Raw genomic sequence first — 22,546 nt, 5'->3', positions numbered from 1 at the left:
GCTAAAGGACACTGTAGACTGCATTGCACGCTGAATTTGCCAAACCAGTTTGCTCGCCTACTACATCACTCACACATGCACACTCTGACCCGTGCTGACCTGGCTTTGGGGGCTGTGCTCACCTGCAGCTATAGCATGAGCAGGTGTACAGCCGGGAGGCTGCTGGCGGCGGTGAGAATGCCGTACTTAAAAGCTTCAGCAGCACTGGTGTGTTCTTTCTGAGTGCGCTAGCCCTCCTGACCGCATGACCTTTAACTCTGTGCTCAGAAACCAAAGTAAGCTTAGCTCACCCATCTCCTCGTTCCAGTTCCAATTAGCAATTTCTTTTCCTTCTCTCCTGCTCACCTCTTCATTACCTGAAATCAATTTCCTCCATGACTGGTGTCCTCGACCGTCCCACTATCCCTCCCTCCGTGTCTCTCTCTTTTACTCTCTCTAAGCATAAAGAATAACCACCTCTCTCATTCTCAGCACATTTTGCTCATCATTCTCACTTTCCCTCGGTCTGTTTTTGTACAACGCCTGCACCAGTTAACCTTCATTTCACCTCCTTTCTCCCTCCTCCTCCTCCTCCTCCTCCGCCACTTCCTGGTCCACTGAGGACGGCTTTTTGCTGACCAAAAGCTCTTCCTCAAATAAAGAGAGCCTAGCGCACAGAATGTGGTGTCAGGACAGCCTGACAAAGACAAGTATAGCCACATGGCTTGTTCTAAATGACCGAAAACATTCTGAAAGCAAATCCCACTAAATTCTGTGTTACAAATGCCTTAAATGTGCCCTCACAACTATTAAGTACCCCGACGGGTTTCAATGGAAGTCACATCAATCTTTACAGCATCAAAGTTCTGTCGGAAGAATGACTTCCACACATTTTCTGGCACAACCACGCACACACCACACACACAACCACACACGCACACAACCACACACACAACCACACACACAACCACACACACACACACACACACACACACACACACACACACACAGAGAGAGAGAGTGTCCTTTGTTCCTTGGGGTCAAGCGTAGGGCTGTAGATCAGCAGTAATGGCATGTTGTCAGCGCTAGCTAACTGGGGCATTAGCTCCAGCGGCTCATAAATAAGCTGCAGCAGCAGGTGCTAATGGGCTCATTTAGACTGACCACCACACTGGTGACTTGCACTAATAGGACCCTTCAGACTGTTCTGGGATCAGGGGATGGCGCAGGCACAATGATTCAGATTGGCCATCGCACTGCCGAGCTGCATTAATAGGACCCTTCCAGCACTGGTCTGGGATCAGGGGATGATGCAGGCGCAGTGACTGATGTGCGAAAACTCCCTGTACAAACAGTCGGCAGAAGGACACTGAGTTAGCCATGTAAAGCAGCAGCCGATGAGATGACACCGACGTCCACTTCAGCACACAAAACAACTGTCTAGACGCAGCGCTGTTCAAAAGTCTTAGGCTGGCTTTAAATAGTGAAACTTGCAAGTAGAATTAAAAACAATTTCCAACTTCCAAATTCCACCGACATGTCAAGATGTAAGATGTAAACAAAGTCATTCAGAGTGGTCTGATACGAAATGGACCACTCTAGAGAAACTTACAGAGACAGAACTGATCACATTACTGGGGACAGGAATCAGGTGTCTAAAGCTTTAATGCCTGTAAATGTCACATCCAGTTATTACACAAGACGGTTATAAATACTCTGCACTACCCTGCGACCCCTGGTTCCTATCATCAGCACTGTAAAGAAATCCAAATCGAGAAGTTTCTATAGATTTCACCATTTCACATCAACAAACTCTGAAGACCCTGATTACACCTCAACGCCAGAACGATGCTAAACTGCAGTGGAATTTCCCCTCAAAGTTAAATGCAGCACATTCAACTATACTGTAGCAGTCTGGCTGTATAAAATCTTCTACAGCTGTATCTGTCTTTCCCTTCTGTAATAATTTTCTCCCACTGGGTCTCAAAGGAATCTAAGCTGTGTAAAATTAGAGGGTGTCAAGAGAGGAGAATATTAATAACCTACCTACATAGAACACAATAACAGCAGGCTAACGATGAAGAACAAACACTGCTGCTCTAAAAGTTACCAGGCTAGCAAGTGAAGTTTAAGCGACATCATGTAACAATTTTACCTTAAAATAACAGCTTCACAATCGTTTTGATGGTACTTTGACTTATAATAGTGAATGGCATATCTGTCATTGCCACTCTGGGCCCGAAAGGCCTGCTATAGCACTATGTAACTTTGGAGGAGCAGCACAAAACCTCTTGCGTGACATGCGTTATGGTTTAAGCACCACACATCAACAGCTATGGCTCTTCAGCTAACGATGCGAAGTAGCTCGGTATTCCCAGTGTGGACATCATGGCAGGCTGCAAAGAGACTGAAGATGATGTCAGAGAAAGCGAGGAAGGGAAAAAGAGGGAGAGACCGAGCGACAGGAAATCTCAGACTGACTTTTACTTGTTGACAAGCAATAAAAGAGAAACAAGGATGCAAGACAAACTGACGGCTAACAGGAAAGCAACAACAACCTGACAGCAGAGTGTCCAACCTCGCCAGTGTTATCTATGAAAGACTACACCACCAACACCACAGGCCGTTACCTCATCTGTGTGATCTCTATCTCACAGAGTTAACAACAAAGGAATAAATTAATCTCAAAACAAAAAGTTTGGTCAGTGTTTGTCAATCTCACACCAAATAGGCCTTGAAAGTTTGCAACGTGATGCGCGTGGACGCGAAGGGCAGTCAGACTCTGTATCCTTCAGCTCCTCAACAAATGCATGTGTACATGAGGGGGCGCTCACAGCGTGATTGGTATTCAAGACAGTGGCGTAAAAGTGAAATACACTCTGCAGCTGTAGGGGGAGCCCAAGAGCAAAAAACGCCAATTCTTGCATAATAATGCTTGAACTGGTTACCAGCTAATAAACAGTCATTTCAGTTGAAATGATCTTGTTTGATATCATCCTGTGGTTTGTTACTCACGTTTAAACTGGATGTTTCATCACACAGCTCAACAAAGTCAAACTGGTTGCAACTATTCCAGCTGAGTGACCTGTAGATGTACAACCAAATAAATACATGAGCACAAAAGGGCAGTTGGCTACATGAGAATACAGTTAATTTAACTATGCCCTGTCTACGAACACATTCATTCACAGCACCTGCTGGGAAGCAGGACGAGCCTTACAGTGAACGTTTCCCATTCATCCTAATGAATTTAGGTTGGAGTTTGGAGTCAGTGACTGAGCTGGACTTGCTTGATCACATAATAATAAAAAAAAAAATAATAACTATGAGAACTTTTACAAAGTAATTACAGTAGAAACACACTTCACATTTAATCTTTATGAAAATAAATAATTAAGCGTAGTTTTTAGGTTTCCTGTATAATCTCAGGAATGAATGCATTTGTGGGCGGAGCATTACATTATTTACATATTTTTAATGTGCCATGCTTGAGTCACCCACTTTTGTTGCTGACAGAATTTAGCACCAAGGTCCAAAATAACAATGCCTGTGAAAAAATGGGCACCGGAAATAAAACAGCGAATCAATTCAGCTCAGATGTTCGCTGTATCAGCCGAACACAGTGCGAAAACATCGCATTAGTTTCCCAGATTAAAGAACTTTGGGATCCCATTTGAAAGCATTGTAATGCTATATGTGTAATTCATAAACATTTTGACAGCTAATTGTTTCATGCTGTGATATTATTGTATATATATTTTTATTTGATTTATCTGCGTTAATGACAGCTGTTATGTTTGCTATCACTAAACATTTCAGGCTTTATTCGGCACTTTGTATGATGTTGGGCTGGTTTTGGACATAACTTTAAACTTGTGTCATTTTCAGACTCAAAACCTGATGTGGTTTGCAAAAAAGAGAAACAAACAGAGAAAGAAAGAGTGTGAGAGACACCCTAATCAGTAAAGGTTGCCCTCTCATAGACAAACACAGCATGCCAAAATAAGAAGCTCCTGAAGGAGCAGCCCAGAACCTCAACGCAAGACAATCCATTTCACACCAGCTTTAGCCCAGATGTAGCAGCTGCACGCTGCAGGAGCTCATACGCACACACACACACACACACACACACACACACACACACGCACACGCACACGCACACGCACACACGCACGCACACGCACACGCACACGCACGCACGCACACACACGCACACACACACACACACGCACACGCACACACACACACACACGCACACACACACACACACACGCACACGCACACGCACACACGCACGCACACGCACACGCACACGCACACGCACGCACGCACACACGCACGCGCACGCACGCACACGCACACACGCACACACACACGCGCACACGCACGCGCACACACGCACGCACACACACACACACACGCACACACGCACGCACACACACACACACACGCACACGCACGCGCACGCGCACGCACACACGCACACGCACACACGCGCACGCACACGCACACACACACACACACACACACGCACACACACGTATACATACCGATCAGGCATAACATTCTGACCGCCTCCTCGTTTCTTCGCTCATTGTCCATTTTATCAGCTCCACTTACTATATAGGTGCACTTTGTAGTTCTACAGTTACAGACTGTAGTCCATCTGTTTCTCTGATACTTTGTTAGCCCCCTTTTACCCTGTTCTTCAGTGGTCAGGACCCCCATGGACCCTCACAGAGCAGGTACTATTTGGGTGGTGGATCATTCTCAGCACTGCAGTAACACTGACGTGGTGGTGGTGTGTTAGTGTGTGTTGGGCTGGTCTGAGTGGATCAGACACAGCAGAGCTGCTGGAGTTTTTAAACACCTCAGTGTCGCTGTTGGACTGAGAATAGTCCACCAACCAAAAATATCCAGCCAACAGCGTCCTGTGGGCAGCGTCCTATGACCACTGATGAAGGACTAGAGGATGACCAACACAAACTGTGCAGCAGCAAATGAGCTATCGTCTCTGACTTTACATCTACAAGGTGGACTGACAAGGAAGGAGTGTCTAATAGAGTGGACAGTGAGTGGACACAGTGTTTAAAAACTCCAGCAGCCTGTGAGGGTCCATGGGGGTCCTGACCACTGAAGAACAGGGTAAAAGGGGGCTAACAAAGTATCAGAGAAACAGATGGACTACAGTCTGTAACTGTAGAACAACAAAGTGCACCTATATAGTAAGTGGAGCTGATAAAATGGACAATGAGCGTAGAAACAAGGAGGTGGTCAGAATGTTATGCCTGATCGGTGCACACACACACATACATACATACAGGGTTCCATATAGACAGATACAAAACAGACAATCAATTTTTTGCTACGTTCTATCAGGTTTGCTGGTGATTGAATGTATCTATTTTATGAGGTGGCTGGGGGCATCAAGAACACACCTGGAACCACATTAGTAGTTTACAAGATTTAATCTACATTTTGAAAAACAAGAAATTCTTGTTACTTTTTACTAAGATAGATGTTTTTATAAAAGTAAAGTCCCTTCATGTTTCCTAAGCTCCGTTTTTAACAACTGAAGTCAATCCTACAGTGTGAGTAAAAACAGAACTGAACAATGTAAAACAGCTATATCAACATTGCTTTCTGACTATAACCCTGATGAGATGAGTACACGCAGGCACACATCGGCTTGTCTAGGTTTGGCAAAAACGGTGCTAAAAGTCTCATTTGTCTCGTACACTCATGCTTACATCTATGCCCATCAGACACTGCTGACAGAGGGAGGTGGCGGCGCAGGTGGTTTGAGAGGAAACAGAAGCACGTCTAGGGGGCTGCTGTCCATGCTAAGCTAACCCAAGCGACAGTTTCTTCCTATCCATTCCTTGGCGAACTCTACAATAAACCGGACTATCTCAGTCTGTAACTGACCACACGACGAGAGGTGATCAAATCGCCACTGCCTTTTTAATTTCTACTCCAAACATGGCTTGAAATGCAACATCCCTGACTTAACAGTTACACAGGCTCTCCTTAGTGTGTTTCACACTGTTTGTTTGCTGATTTCCGGCGCTTATTTGTGGCATTCCAGTACAAATGTTATGACAACATTGTTTGAAGAACTGTAATCAGTATACTGGATGAACTGCTTCACCGTCCACAACCAGGACCTTCATGTTTTAGACAGATGCTGTAGGTTATCCCTGTTTTTCTCTGCTTTTGTCCTGAAAATGTATATAAATACAAACACACACACCTGAAAATGTACATACAAAAAACACACACACACACACTCACGTCCACTGACACCACATTCATATGTCGTTTTCATGCTGGAGTGGGTACAAAGAGAAGCCTCTCACACACAGTCTGTCAATACTGTTAAGCGTGTTTCCATCAGAATGAAACAGCCATAGCAGGCAACTCCAAACAGATGAGCACTCAATGCTGCCTCATTAATCACTGTGATTGGTGAGTGGTCAACTCTGCCTCTATAAGCAAAAGGAAGGGGAGCAACATCTGTGTGGATGAGCTGGCAGCTGGACTGATGTTGGAAGGAGTTGCAAAGCAGGTTGATGTGATATGAAAAAATACAGCTGCACACTGATATGTGGTAGAGAGAGAGAGAGAGAGAGGAGAGAGAGAAAAGAAAGATGAAAGAGAAAAAAGAAACAAAGGGAGAGTGAAAAAGAGAAAAAAGAAAGAAAGCAAGAAAGAAAGAGAAAGAGAAAGCAAGGGAAAAACAAAAAAGAAAGGAAGAGAGGGAGAAAAACAGAAGGAGGACAGAGAGAAAGAGAGAGAGTGAAAAGTCAGTAAGGGAAGTTATGCAGACAGAGAGAGTAAAGAAAAGAAAAAAAGAAGAGAATGGAGAGATTCTGCTTTGCCGTCATGATGAACTTGCAGGGAGAGGGCAAGATGGGAAACTACAGTCTTAACTTGACCTTCATGTGGACCGACTCCCCTCGCTTTGATGTAGGAAGAAGCGAGAGACTTTGACTCCAGTTCAAAGCTGCTCAACCTCAGCCTCACACAATCTGTCCTGAAATGAAAAGAACATTCTGTGCTCTGCATCTCTGAGCTCTACCTACTGCTGGACCAAACTGACAAAATTAAATATCAGTGTATTTATCAAATATAACACACAATCACTGTATTTGCTGATTTTAGGTTTTCATTAATAAAGTTAATGAATCCATGCGCTCTGAGTGCTGGGACTCACCGCTGAAAAAGAAAGTCTTACAAATCCAAAATAGCTTATTTTGATTGGTTTTGCTTTCAACTCTTAAACTTACACCAAAAAGGAACTTTATGCAGTGTTGTTAGGTTAACTAGACTTTACACAAAGGAAGCTTTCTACCTATTTAGTGTTCATGTGCTTTAAACTGTTCTTTTATAACAATCTGAATTCTTCCTTAAAAGAAATTATAGATAGTGGAGGCTGCAGCGCAGGGCTGTCAAAAATATGGAAGTGTGTCATTTTTAACATCACCTAAAAAGACAGATCTGCGTAAACCCGAGCTCACCTGACCATGACTGTAATGTGTGAGCAGCCCAGAAAAAAACACTGCAGCCACGGCAGCAGCCAAGCATGGTGATTAACTAAAATACTGTAACACTAGATTCAAAAATAGCCTAAATAAATAAATCAAACCTCACTACAGAGCTCCAACCTGCCTGTGGAAGCAACAGCAGCAAATAACCTGAACATTGGGAGCTTCATGAAATGGGTCTCCATGGCTGAGCAGCTGCACACAAGCCTAAAATCACTATGTGCAATGCCAAGTGTTGGCTGGAGTGGAGTAAAGCACTCTGACACTAAACTCTGGAGCAGTGGAAACGTGTTCTCTGGAGTGATGAATCACGCTTCGCTAGCTGGCAAACTGATGATCAAATCTGGGTTTGGATGACCCCCAGAGAACGCTGCCTACCGGAAAGCGTAGTGGCAGCAGTTTGTTGGAGACGGGATAATGGTCTGGAGCTGTTTTTCAGGGTTTAGTTCCAGTGAAGAGTGATGTTAACGCTACAGCACAAAGACATTTTAGGCAATTATACACTTCCAACTTCGTGGCAACAGTTTGGGAAAGGCTCTTTCCTGTTCCAGCAGGGGGCGCAGTCATGCTGTGCACAAAGCAAGGTCCATAAAGACATGGTTTTGGTGTGGAGGAACTTCTCCACAGAGTTGACTGCACAACGAACAATCAATACTGGGAGACCTCTACTAACAACATTGCCTAGCAATGCTACACTCCTTATGTCTCTCTACACTGCTCACTTTCTGTATGGTTATCTGGACACTGACTCAGTCCTGCACCCACATGGCCACGTGCATCGTCCTGAAGCCCCCCTCAGTGTAGGTGGGAGGTTAGGGGTTCGAGTAAAGCAGCGTGTGTGCATGTAATAAAAAAGAGCAGAGATGGGAGCGGCTATGATGGCGGAAGGCAAGCTCTACCTCCGGTGCCTCGGCCTGCTTTGATGTGTACGTTCTGCCAACCTGCCCTGCTGAAATGCAGCCATGCGTGCTTGTGCGCATATGTGTGTGTGTGTGTGTGTGTGTTGTGTGTGTGTGTGTGTGTGTATCTACCCACGCTATTCTCTGTCAGAGTGCTGACAGAGGCTCAGTCAGCCTGATAAAGCCTTTCTGAGTCACTGTATAACCTCACAACTCTGAGGCTGATCATTATAACAGGACTGATGCAGGATTCCTGTATTTCTAATGCACTTCCTCCCAAATCCTTCAACTCACAGACAGAACAGCGTGTGAACAAAGTTTATCTACGGAATCAAATCAATGCCTTATTGTTGGTGTGGGTAGTCTCAGCCTTAGAGGTACATGGACAGTTTAATATATGCTTTAAACCAAGATTACCACAACTATCGGAACCGTCATATGTCCGCACTGCATATCACTGCACTCTGTCTTTAAAAGTTACAGACGAGTTTTGTTGAAAGCACTTCAGCAGACAGCAGAGACATATTATGCGTATTATCCAACAGGTATACCATTTTGTTTCATGTGGGTCAGTTTTGTTTGTCAGTCAAACGACCCTTCCTGTCAAAATAGACGGTTCTTGGCCAAGCTGGGCAATAAAGACCTCAAGGCTTTCTCACGACAGTCACACCTGGCTTGTGAAATTATGGCATAGATAACCCAAACCAGGACGCAAATGCAAACACACTAGAGCTTCAATCTGCCCAAATTTTGGGTCTTAACCCAAATATATCCCGAGACCATTCTGTCCTGAGTCAGACCTGACTTACAGCACCAAGCTCTGAATTCGAACCCAACCTGAGCCTAACAAAATCTGGTCCAAACCCAACCAAAACCACTTTATATTCACTTTTAAACTTGTTTTACTTGCTTTTGTTTTTCCCCCACATGTGTGGGTTTATCGAAGGCAGGTGCTGCTAATATCTACCAAGTTGATGCTCACAGCTGCTTTCGTATGTACGTGTTGGGTTTGTGGACCTCACTGCCAACAATGCAAACCACTCCAGAGCGTCAGATCAAAAATGTTATAAAAGCTGAGGTAAAAAAAGGAGAAATACTGAAACAGGGCTAAAGGGTAAAGGTCAGTATCTGTTAAACCCTTTGGAGAAAGGAAATCTAAGCCAAAAGATATTTGAGGAATTATATTTGAAGGTGATCAAATGTAACTCTAAAAGTCGGCTCTCGCCAGGGTCGGACAAATATTCCAAGCTCTGAGACACGCGTTCGCACTAAAGCTGCACGGTATGAACAAAAACACCATAGTGTGTTTGAATTGCTGCATATTGCGATTATGAAGTACCATACAATATGTTACAAACATAGACTTCTGCAAAATGATGATTTATTGATAATCTGACTTATTTTCACTTAGAAAATAAACAAATGTAATTTGACCAGCAGGCGCCCAAATGTTTGCATAAGACAGTACTGATGAACCATTAATGTAATATTGTTAAACAAGGTTATTTACATTTTGCACATCTATCACTGCTTTAAAGGCCAGTATTGTGATAACAATTAACAAACGATCCACTGTGCAGCTCGAACTCATATACAGACACAGAAGAGCACGGCCTCAGAGTCCCATTCCCAATCTTCTGGGCACGCTGGGCTGAATAGCACGGTGACAGAGCTCATCAATCTACAGCCGCGAGCTGAAGAAGAGAGTGAAACACAGTGAAAGTTACAGTGAGAGAAAGTGAGAAAAAGAAAAAAAAAACAGAGAGACCCAGAGCTAAAGAGAAAAGGGAGTGGGGACTGGACAGGACGATGATTTCAGTATCAATCACACTTTGTTCTTGCTGTCTGGTAACGCTGCGCCGTCTTCATCGCACTGCTGCCTGGCCCTTTCGGTCCTGTCCTCATCGACCCATTTGCCCCAGCAGCCCTGAGAGAAGCTCATCAATCTCTCCAGCTTTCGGAGACCACAGGACGGCCACTAGCACGACACAACCGGCACAGCTGGCAATAGCGCCCATGCAAGTATGGCTTTAACCCCTTAAACTCCACGAGACTTGCATGTGGATGCACACTGAGCTCCTCAGTCTCATGACAATATATTAATTACATATTAGTTTTATTTCAGTTACTGAATATTTCATACTTGGTACTACTTAACGTACCAGAATTTGGGGTGTGTTCACACGTGGCTGGTTTGGGTAAATTAAAACGAGCCCTGCTAACAGCTGCTCTGTTAGTGCGGTGCGTTAGAAACAGTAAGAACCCTGATGCACATCAACATATCTAGACTCACTGAGGAGTCAGTCTTGGTCTGCTTCCCAATTGTTGTAGGGCTTGTTTACAAACCAAAGATATCTTAACAGTCCAAACACTGAATGAACCGTCAGGCACACCTTCTTTGGCAGGTGCAACAGATAAGTTTCTAAAGCTGTTTTATTGGCTGCATTTCTCAGCTCTTTGTGAGCTCTAATTTGGTAATTATAGACACGATAGTTTCAGTTTAAAAATGTGGTTCTAAGCATTATAAAATATGAATATCCTCCACACAAGAGCTGAAAGATTAATCGTTGTTATATCGATCAAATCGCAAGAGCTGCAATTTTTAACCAAATAACACGGAGCTGGTGAACTGCCTGTAGATAAGTCAGACCAATAGGAAGCGACCAAACACCTGCGTGACGTGTCCATGATAACACAACCACAAGACTAGCACACTACGTTCAGCATTCAAGCTTAAAGCCATAGAAGAAAGATATGTTAGTGTTCCAAATTTTTATCCAAATCATTCAGCTCTACTGCACATATCAATTACAATATTATATATTAGGTTTTCATTTTATAAAATGTTTTCAAAGCTTTATGCCACGGGAAAACCAGTTGTACCACAGCATTCAGGACCAAAATGAAACTAACACAACAAATAACACTTGTCATTGCCTGAATGGCCAGCGTTTATGGGACTGAATGCAGAAAACGGTTACAGCTTAATGTACAGTACTGTACCAAAGACCAGCCTTTGATGTACTTAATTTCCAGTAAAAAGAGTGTGGCATGCGCCCGCCCCCTGGGCCCCGACGATGACGGCCGCGAGAGCCGGCTGGAGCAGCGAGCTCTCGTTCCCTCTCAGCTCTTTAAAAGGCGCTCTGAGCACCTGAGCCGAGAGGGAACGAGAGCTCGTTGCTCCGCCTCCTCGTCACCGCCCCCAGCTGGCAGCTCAGCCGCCCGGGTCGAAAGTGAGGTGTAATGGAGCGGCCTCGCTGCGTAACAGGGGGCGGGGCCCAGGCGGCGGAGCTTGGGACTCGCTCCTTGCCCTGGTGCCTCTCGTTGCCGGCACCGTCGTCGTCTTCCTCCTCCCGCCGTCACTCGGGTTAATCGGAGGAGCTCGGGCTTTGCGCTCCGCCCCCTCCCCACTCGCGGCTCTCTCCCTGCTGTCGCGGCCGAGGTTCGTCGCCGCTGGGTGTTCGGGTCCCGCCTTCCTGCCGGCTCTCGCGGCCGTCATCGTCGGGGCCCAGGGGGCGGGCGCATGCCACATAGAGCCTTTAATCTTTTTTTTTCCAGTGTCAGAAAAAAGCAGGGAACATGTCATTTTTGTCTGAACAAAACTTTGTGTCTCCAAAATGTTCGCTATACAGGAAAACATTCTTAACTTGTAAAGGAAACTGATGTACCTATTTTTTCAAGGTAATTTTGAACCAGTTCTGCTGGTCCATTTATCAAAAATTTCAACACAAAAAATTGTATTACCTTTTCAAAAACTACAAACTACCAAAACAGAAATATGAGGTTCTTGTGTGACAGCATCAAAGGCCTCCCAGCACAGTATCAAATTTATTAACATTTGATCTGCCCACTCTTTATCGAATAATAAGTTATAATTAATTACTGAAGAATACGCCTGTAGTTTGAGGGGTTGAAGGAACTACAGGCACATAACTGACACTGTTATCACGTTTCTTCAGCAGGAGCGGCATGTTCATTTTTGAGTGGCATGCCTTCTTCAGTTTTGCTCATCTTCTTGTATTTTATTATCCACATACTACTTTGACACTCCCTAAATCTCTCTCCAAAGCTAATCACCCTGCTCTCCAGCTCTGCGTGTGAGTGGAGGAGAGCAGACGAGTGAATGATTCACCGTGCTTGTGCGAGGTTTGCTATGAGCCCACTCAATAAATCCCTGACAGCTCTAATGCAGCTCATAAAGACCCCGACTCGAAATGTTTGGATATCCTCACAGCGCTGCTCAGATTCCAGCTGCAGCCTCGAATACAGGCACACGCACAAAGCAGCAATGAATGCAGAAAGAGCCGTCATGAGGGAGGTAGATGAAGAGAGACAACGATGACTCAGATTTATCTCGAGTCTACTGTGCCTACGTGTCACACCACAGAGGAAACAGCAGGACCGGATCTGCGAGACTGGAATGGCAGTAATGACCTGACCAATCACGAAATCCGGCACAGGAAATACACCAAAAACACAGAAAAGGCACCTGCACACGCTGACTCCACATTTTTGTGTTAGAAACTGACCCACAAGCAACACATCAGCCCCCTTAAAATGGACTAGCTAATTAACCCTTTAGGGCTGAAGCAAAAATGTGGCTATTTCTGTCATTTTATCTGTTCTTTCAGTACAGTGATTTCTCAGTGCTGTTGCTGTATTGATTGATATATAAAGAAAAAACTGTAGATTTGTATTTCTTGTCTCACCAACTACCACTTAGAACAAGCAAACACATGAACAGGAATACAAGAGTCACATTAGTCATGTTTTACTGTGGCTCTGATTAAACAGTCAGTAATAAGCTCTTACTGATCTGATCACAGCGGCTCAAGAAAGAATCACTGCTCTTCCAACAATAAAAGAAGCCTCATGCATCTTTTATCGGATGATAGAAACAGTACCACACGTTCTACACGCTGACAGGTTCCACTGCGGCCAACGTGTACATCCCCTTCCTAGGTCAGCAGATTTAAACAAGTTTTAGGGGCCATTGGCAAACTCTGAGAACAGACTGCCATATATAAGTAATATAAGTAAAAGGGCAGAACCAGTTCCTCTGTTATAAACCCTTCTTCAGGTATGAGTTTGGTCATCGCCGTTCTACTGCTATGCCTCACATAAGCGCAGATAACACAACGTATAAACAGTGCAAAACACACTTAGTAGTCCACTTTTGAGTCAGAAGAGATAAAGTAATGGCTGGTCTTTTGAAGATACCCTTAGCCTAACATGAACACCAGAACAAGCGCCTGGCTTTTCTCCTCACGTAGCATCTGAGAAGCTCCCTAACTCGGTCAGCTGCATCAGATGATGCTGTGGTCAAGGCCTTATATACCAAAACTACGTACAAAATACAAACCCACCACATTTTCACTTGCAAGTCACAACTGGTTAAAAACCGAAGTATCACAAAAGTGTTATGCTTTACCAACATTAGTTCAGCGCACGGTTCCTGGGTTTAAACCAGTGCTTAACAGCATGTTTAAAACAAAGATAAAAGAGCAGGCTACTGTACATGCCTTACAGAAATATGAATTTATACCACATTCACAACACTGTAAACCTGTTATTTCACATTAGTAGTGCAAAAGAAAAAAATATCAGTTCTCACTGAATGCAGTTACTTTTACTGCAGTGTTTTAAAGTAACTGGTAGCCAAATCATGAACGACATAAATCAAGCAGATATTAAACACATAATGAAACGGTAATTTTTAAAAAGCAGGCCAATCAAGCCAGAATGTCACAGTATTCATTTTAAATGAAAAAAGTCTTATTGATAAGCAACGTTGCATACCTTCACCCTAATTATCTGGCCATGTTAAAGTACTCCGATCAGGACATTCTAAAGAAAATCCTTTGTGTGAAATTTATAAAGATGATTTGTAGAAGGTGGAATTCCGCAATGAAAACTATTCTACTTAAACACCGATTATGATGTACCACTCATGCTAAATTGTGGCTGACTGTGCTAAAAATGAAAACATTATCCATTATATATATTATAAATTGATCCTCTATTTAAAAATGACCATTTGGTTGACCAAGAAACTCTTCAGCGAGGGGCAGCACTATAAAACGTACTGTATCATACCAACATATGGCACCACCACACTTCACTAGGCTCTGATAGGAATGAGTGCAGTCCAGCAGTGGGTCGACGTCACAAGGAAACGGGCCTCTCAGGACAGGTGCTGCTGCTCCTGATGGATAAGGGCTACTACAGCTCGATGACAGCCACTGAATTCTGAGCAGTACCTGGGCTAATTGGCTCCTGTGACACTTGCCTTTCAGCCGTCATGCTGGAGGCACATTTCAGTGGGAGTTTTCGAGGTTTTAGCTGCTTTCCATCTGTCTCTCTCTCTTTAGCCATGCGATTCTTTCACGGAGGGCGGACATGAATGTCTGCCAGGATGCCTTGCAATGGCTTGTGGCACTCGGGGATGCCTCAGTTGGGTGCACAGGTCTCTGCAGGCCAAGTGAAGATGCGGTCAACTGTGCGATATGATAAGCAAATGGAGATTTCGGCGTGCCATGTGGTGAGGACAGGGTGGGATATCACTGGTAGTCAGTGATATTTGGACATCACTGCCTACGTGTGATTTGATTCTTATCAACAGGTCTAGGGTTGACAGTGGAGATGGAAAAAATGATGAATACTAGTGTATCATAAATCCACTGAGACTAAGCTTTAAACATACACGTATTTGTGTTTGTGTAGTACTTAATAATTTGTTAATATTTAGTAATAACTTGGAAGTGATGAACTGTAATAACTGAATGTGCAGTAAAAACCTGAACGAATGTCGGCACAAAACCTTGTTATAGATAATATGTAATTCTTACTCATACACAAATATTATAAACAGGGATGTAACAACCACATCTAATTGCTCAGTGTTTCACATCGTATCGCTGTACTGTGTGACTAGCATGTTAGCTTGTGGCTAATACAATAGTTTGGGACTAAAATAGTATCTTGCGGCTACAACATTAGACCAGAAAACCATAAAGTACAACTTTTGTTTTAGATATTGTACCTTAATAATGTTGAATGTTCTAATAAACCAAAAATATAATGTATCGGATTTGAGACGCCATTGTGAATAGAACTTTGAATTTTGTGAACATGTACATCCTAAACAGCAAACTGGGTCATAACTTAAGAAACTAAATTCATTATGACCTAAAAATCTTGTGTCTATAGTTAAATTGTCTGTGCCAAAGTACTGACCGGCGTGACTTTTTCCAACTTAATGTGAAACAACAAATAAAGAATACTTCGGAAAAATATAATATCGTGATGCTTCAAGAAATTTCCACGATACACAATATGCCATGATATTCATTTCAATTAGTTGAAACAGACAAAAACAGACCAGCAGTGCCAAATTTAAAAAATACTATTGAAAACTATAAATACAGTGACCTGTACTCAACATTTTCCTGCCCTAAAACTGAACTAATTAGGTTGTCTTTGTAATAAAACATGCAGTTAGTCAATGTTTTCTGCTCAGAAAAAGATATTGTGACATAATTTATCACGATAACTTTAAATACCATTATATTGCTCAGCCCTACTGGAAAGTAATTTCAGTAACTACATGCTGTCATCTTGAACGGGTAACTGATCACCCTTTTACACCACTAGTCATGTCTAAGTGTTATGTAAGGCGGCCTCTGTCCACCAAAATTATGACCTGCATTATCCCCCACTGCCCAGCTCACACAGCGCTGCTCTGTCAAATTTGACTGATAAAGCAGTGAATTAACCGCAACATGTGAGTTAAAGTTGCTCATTTTAGACAAGTGAATCTAAGTTGACCTCATGGTCAGCACCTCTCGCTTTGCAGCGGTCGTGATGCGGTCAATGTTCTCCTGCTCTCACCTTGTTCCTCTCAAACAGCTCACTCTGGATAGTCTTGAGGTCAGTGTCCAGGGCGCTGGCCGCCTGCCTGCGCTTGCGCGCCAGCTGCTCCTCCAGGTCCTCCATCTGGGCGCGCAGCTTCTTGTTGTCGCGCTCCAGCGCCAGCTTCTCCGTCTCCAGCCGCTCCCGTCGGCCCCACTCCGCTGCGTTCTCCACCTGCAGACGTTCCATCTGCGCACACACACACACACAGAGGCACAAACTTACACACTCCACGCTTGGAGCTGCGTTAGGAGGGAGTACAGGTAATAACACAGTGTCAAATACAAACAGTCAGATAACCTGTTCTGAACTCCTGAAGTAAAAGTCATTTATCCAAATCAATGATTCAGCTGCTCTACACAGCAAAAACACAGACACAAAAAAAATCAACACTTCATGTCATCTGATAAACAATCTTACTTACTCTGCATACTTCCAGACACGCTTCACCTATTTCAAACCATCTGATGAAGTAGAACCCCCCCCCCCACCCCTCAGCAGGTAACTGAGATTCCTTCAAGATTTTTTTTCATCGCGCTTTTTTCTTATTATTCTGTGAGACGTTTTTATGCTGTACGTGAACAGAGAGATACGGCAATATCACTTCAACGCACTACTTGAAAGAGTCATTACAGAATAATCAAGAGCTACATAAAGGCTCTCCAATACGTTGCGTCTTGACACTGAGAGCAGCCTTATGGGAATGCGTGCCTTTGGCACACAGTCTACGAGCACAGCGGCGTCGGCTCCATCTTATCTCCCTTTTCTGTACACTGACCAAGCATTAAACATTCATATGCTGTTATACAAGCTGTAATTCCGTACAGCGGTAAACAGTACAGGAACGACTCGAGAAGACAGGAGATGCCGTAGTTTGCTGGTCAGTGCTGGGGGTTTGGGGACATGGGACGAGAAAGATGCTGAGCTAGTGGAGCAGAGGGGCTCTTTAAAGATCAATCCTTTATATTTTCCTGTGAAGCTCACCTGACCAACCCCAGACTGCGGATAGTGAAGATGCACTTGCAGGTCCTCACAGTCAGAGGACTGAGCTGAACTGATAAAAGGGGAGAGAAAAACACTGCAGAGAAGAGAACAACTGGAAAAACAGTGGACAGAGAATGAAAAGCCCTTTGGGGGCATTTGGGCTTCATCTACATCTGAGTCGGATCAGAGTGCATCCTGAGGTAGCAGTGCTTATGTTTATGGGCTATGAAATGTGCGTATATGTGTACGTTCAGACATACACACTTGTGAGGTATGAAAAAGTGACGAGGTCAAGTAAAAAACAAACATTAACCAAAGTGTAGCCCAAAGCTGATAAATGGAGCCAGTTTTTATCATTTTGGTCATCGGAATCTGAGTTTTAACTTGCCCGGTCTCAACATCCCGCCGGCCGTTAAGGGGGGGAATGTGACGGTATTTTATCTCTATCGTAATAAATTTTGTTATTGTGGTAAACAGTACACTTTTCTGAGCATATCATGGACATCATGGACACTGACCAGCTACAGGTTTCATTAACTGGAGAATCAGTCCTGTTTTAGTGCAGTGCAGAATGTAAAATGTTGAATTAAAATCATTGTACATGAACTTTCAGTACATTGTGTTCATAATACAGTGTTCTGTGGAAATGTCTAAGTATACTGATATGATACTGATATGTCATATCGCTCACCCCCAACCCACAGTGTTACCGGACGGGTCGAGGGCTGGACCATGTGTTGAGTAAAACCATTGTGTCTGTGTGTTTTTGAGAGACATGGGTAACAAGCTGCATGAGTTTTTTTTTTTTTAAAGGCTTTAGTATAATAATGTGTTCCATTACTGTTCACTTTGTGTAGGAATTGTGTTTCTGTGAATGTTTACACTATACATTTCAAATTATAGCAAATGAATACCGGCCCTATATGTTGTATATTACCGGCCTTTTCGTTTACAAACAATTGCACTGATATCGGCCCTGAAAAACACTTTCGGTCGACCCAGAGACTTTACTGGCTCCATACTGGTACATCACACTTGGACCCTGGTGATTGAAGTTGGTGGCTTTATTAGCCGACAGTCCTTCAGCAGTTCATAGATGGTCAGGTAAATCCACAGGAATCAACATGTTGTATGAACAACGGCATCATTTCAGATGAAAACTAAGCTTTTTGGTTTTAAACAATGCTAGTTTACACATATTAACCCTGTTGTAGCATCTGAGAAAAAACAGGGTAAATAGGAACCTGCTTTAAATCGTGAACTGCTGCTGTAAAGGGGGGTGGGGGGTGAGGGGGGGTCCTGGCAGTAGGGTCCCCCCTCGCCTTTCCAAAATTGAAAGCTCTTCAAATCTTTTCACAAATCACACCAAATGCATGTTTTCATTCGAAATGGCAAATTTTGCTGCAAGATTCTGACTCTGAATGTAAGAAAGTTTCCCAGTATTCAACCTGTGGAGCTGCCCAAGGAACTCGGCTGGCCCCATTGTTTTTCTAGCACTAATAAATTGTGCCCTTTTGAATAAAGCAAATCACTGAAAATGTCAACCATATGAGGCGCAGACATGAACGTCTTGGGCTCCTCCTGCTCTCCCAGCAGACGCTGAGCTAGAAATGTGGGTCAATGACCACAAAATGAACCTAAACCTAAAGAGTGTAGGGTCCTATATGTAACAGGTTTAAAGCGTTTCTGCACTGCCAGCTTTTAAAATAACTACACATTACAAATTTCAGTTATTCTACTATCTAGATTTCGTTCTCATTCAGTGTCTGCAATTTGCCAAAACTGTAAAAGTCAGACTTTAGAGACTTTCTAACCTCTCAGAAAGGAGGTTACAGGCCGACAAACAAGGGACTCAACAAGTCAGTCATTCATAGATGCTGGACTGAGAGAACCCAGTGAGAGAACCAAGAGATCACGAAATGAAACTGTGTGTACTTATTTCAGATTTATACAGTATTGAGAAAATGTTTGACAACTGTTCTTTTAACTATATTCAATGTTTCCTTGTAACAGCAAAATAATTGTTTTTAACAACATGGCATTTTTAAAAACCTGCAATGATGCTGAGTCATTAATAAACAAATACATAAATGTCTGCATGTATGTGTCAGATTTTCACCTCTGCTCGAAGCTCAGCCAGTTTCTTGTCCATGCTCGTGCGAGCTCCAAGTTCATCCTCCAAATCTTCAGACATGCGGCCAAGCTCATCTTGATGCACCTCCTTCAGCAGGTTCAGCTGAGAGAAAACGAGAGAGAGAGCAGGAGAGAGAAGCAGAGAGACAGAGAGAGAGAGAGAGAGAGATGGAAAGAGTCAAAGAGAAGTGTTAGTCTTGCAGTCACACATCCATATAATTCCCTCACAATTCTTTCGTCTCTGTACCGACTATTCAGAAGCTCAGCTGCCCTTTGTTTCCATCTTTCTGTGACAGTCGGTCTTCAGTTGTTTTCATTTCTCACCCCTGAATGATCTCTACGATCCTCAAACAGAGCTCAGGACAAACCCCCACGACAGCGACGTCTCAACAGACCTTCAGAGTTTCATCTGGCAGCTCGTGGCCCTTCAACACATCTCACAGCTTGAGCATCTGAGCAACAACAATTTCCACCATGTTTCCCTGTAAGAGTGATTTCCACATAGCGGCCCACACCTTAGTAGACGGCGGCCGAGCCTCAGCAATTAACATGCTCGGCAGGCCGTGCGCTCACACAGCTGGGCTGAGCTGTGGCAGCTTGCGTGTTACAGCTTCGTGCTCATCTCGGCTGCTGTGCCACAGTTAGATTAACACCACTTTCACACACTGCTCCTCCGTATTCCCACCACCTGCTAGCATTTCCCTAATGACCGCTGTTCTCTTCACTGAAAAGCCCCAAAGAAGAACAGTCAAAACAGGCAACCCAGAAACTGAAGTTCCTGTTGATTAAAGGTGGCTGTAGCTGTGATTACTACACGATTAATGACACACGCAGCTCACGATCCGATCACTCGAGGCACTACAGTCTCGATTCAATACACTCATGATATTCTGAATAAAAGTTGAATGAAGACAAATACTAACTGTATTAGTGTTGTACTGATCTAAAATACTAGCTGGGCACTGGGCTAATATCAGCATCAATAACTGGCCTGAATATTTTGGAGAGGTGAAAAAGTGAATTCGATCTATTGCTCTAAAAATTAGCCTGAAACATTTTGAAATGGTACACGCTCACATCACAGCATCTCGTGTTGTTGTCCATGTATTTCTTACTGTGGGGCAGTAGATTGTTTGAGTAGACTGTGCATGATAGCCTACTTTTACATGATCGTCTCAAATGACGTAGATCAATACAAAGCAATTCATTTAAAGCCTGATAGTTTTCAAAGAAAAACAAGTCAAGAAAATTGTCACATTCTCAAGTTTTTGTTATTGGTATCAAAACAGAGGTTTTGGGTCATCTCTAATACTAATATTATTAAATGGGTCAGACACTGGTCAGGTGCAAAATGATCCACAGACGGTACTGGTTCTTAGTCAAGGTCATTATAAAATTAGGGTACAATTTTATTAACCTTGTAGAACTTTATTAAATTCAGAGCTACCAATGTCAGCGCATTACCGTCTCTACTATGATACATTAGTCTCTACTGTAAATTTATGTTTATGTTCTTTGCCTTAATAGACCACTGACGCCGACGTAGCGCTCTGCTTTGGCCGATACTCTGAGTTCTGATATTGAATTGGCACTGTGAGAGAAAGGTGGGATCAGTGCATGGACTGTATCCATTTTATTGCACAACCTACTAACTAAATCTGTGGAAGTGTGATGAATGACCATGAGTACTGAGGTGGATGGCAGGTATTAGTGTGGCTAAAGTTTACTGTCAACTTTTCAGTAATGTTTAAATAAAGCAGTCCCGTTAGATGGTCAATTCACAGAATGCCGCTGATATTGTTCATCTATAACGTGACGGTCACATTTTTGCATTGTATTGTCTTGTGTTGCGATGCCCTGCTACACCTCCACAGATCACTAGTCTTGCCTGTCGTCAGAGATTCTGGTGGATTTTGTCGCTTAACGTGACATAACACTGCCTACACTGACAGGCCTTACGACTGACACGCAAACTAACCCTCCACTGACCACTGTTTTAGTTGACATGTAGGGGTCATTGATTTTTAAAACAGGGCTGCAACCAAAACAAAGCCGCAGGAAACAAATGCACCAACAAACTTGTAAGGATGTCTCACTTGAAAATGTCTTCTGAAAAACTTTTAATGCTGCAAACCTCAAACTTTGTTTCAATCCAGAGTGCAGAGTGGACAACTACTTGCATTTGCTTGTTTTCCATCTAAACAATAAAACCCACTGTACAAAAGTGCACACGCACATGCAGATAGCCAATCAGAGTGCAACTGAATGACCACACTGAGTCTTGTTTTTGACGTCTCCATATTACTTAGGCTTTTTTAGCTTGTCGTACTTGGTGCTCTGGTCTGGCTTGCATCTCTACCTTAAACACCGATCAGGCATAACATTCTGACCACCTCCTTGTTTCTACACTCATTGTCCATTTTATCAGCTCCACTTACTATATAGGTGCACTTTGTAGTTCTACAGTTACAGAATGTAGTCCATCTGTTTCTCTGATACTTTGTTAGCCCCCTTTTACCCTGTTCTTCAGTGGTCAGGACCCCCATGGACCCTCAGAGCAGGTACTATTTGGGTGGTGGATCATTCTCAGCACTGCAGTAACACTGATGTGGTGGTGGTGTGTTAGTGTTTGTTGTGCTGGTCTGAGTGGATCAGACGCAGCAGTGCTTCTGGAATTTTTTAACACTGTGTCCACTCACTGTCCACTCTATTAGACACTCCTACCTTGTCAGTCCACCTTGTAGATGTAAAGTCAGAGACGATAGCTCATCTGCTGCTGCACAGTTTGTGTTGGTCATCCTCTAGTCCTTCATCAGTGGTCACAGGACGCTGCTCACAGGACGCTGTTGGCTGGATATTTTTGGTTGGTGGACTATTCTCAGTCCAGCAGCGACACTGAGGTGTTTAAAAACTCCAGCAGCACTGCTGTGTCTGATCCACTCGCACCAGCGCAACACACACTAACACACCACCACCACATCAGTGCTGAGAATGATCCACCACCCAAATATGCTCTGTGAGGGTCCATGGGGGTCCTGACCACTGAAGAACAGGGTAAAAGGGGGCTAACAAAGTATCAGAGAAACAGATGGA

The 22,546-nt window shown here is 43.6% G+C and overlaps 1 protein-coding gene across 1 annotated transcript in view; it reads right to left on the bottom strand.

The window, feature by feature from the left end:
- The window catches only part of ccdc102a (coiled-coil domain containing 102A), a 101,353-nt gene that overhangs the window by 21,223 nt on the left and 57,584 nt on the right, over positions 1–22,546 (bottom strand). Inside the window, exons 5-6 of the mRNA XM_036586448.1 lie at positions 19,440–19,556; positions 16,316–16,525 (exon numbers count right to left, since the gene is read on the bottom strand). Of these exons, the coding sequence (XP_036442341.1) occupies positions 16,316–16,525; positions 19,440–19,556 (327 nt within the window). The remainder of the gene's footprint in view (positions 1–16,315; positions 16,526–19,439; positions 19,557–22,546) is intronic.

Source organism: Colossoma macropomum, unplaced genomic scaffold (genome assembly GCF_904425465.1).
Source record: "Colossoma macropomum unplaced genomic scaffold, Colossoma_macropomum, whole genome shotgun sequence".
Classification (NCBI taxonomy): Eukaryota; Metazoa; Chordata; class Actinopteri; order Characiformes; family Serrasalmidae; genus Colossoma; species Colossoma macropomum.
The sequence above is the reverse complement of the archived record's forward strand: the minus strand, read 5'-3'. Positions and strand labels throughout refer to the sequence as shown.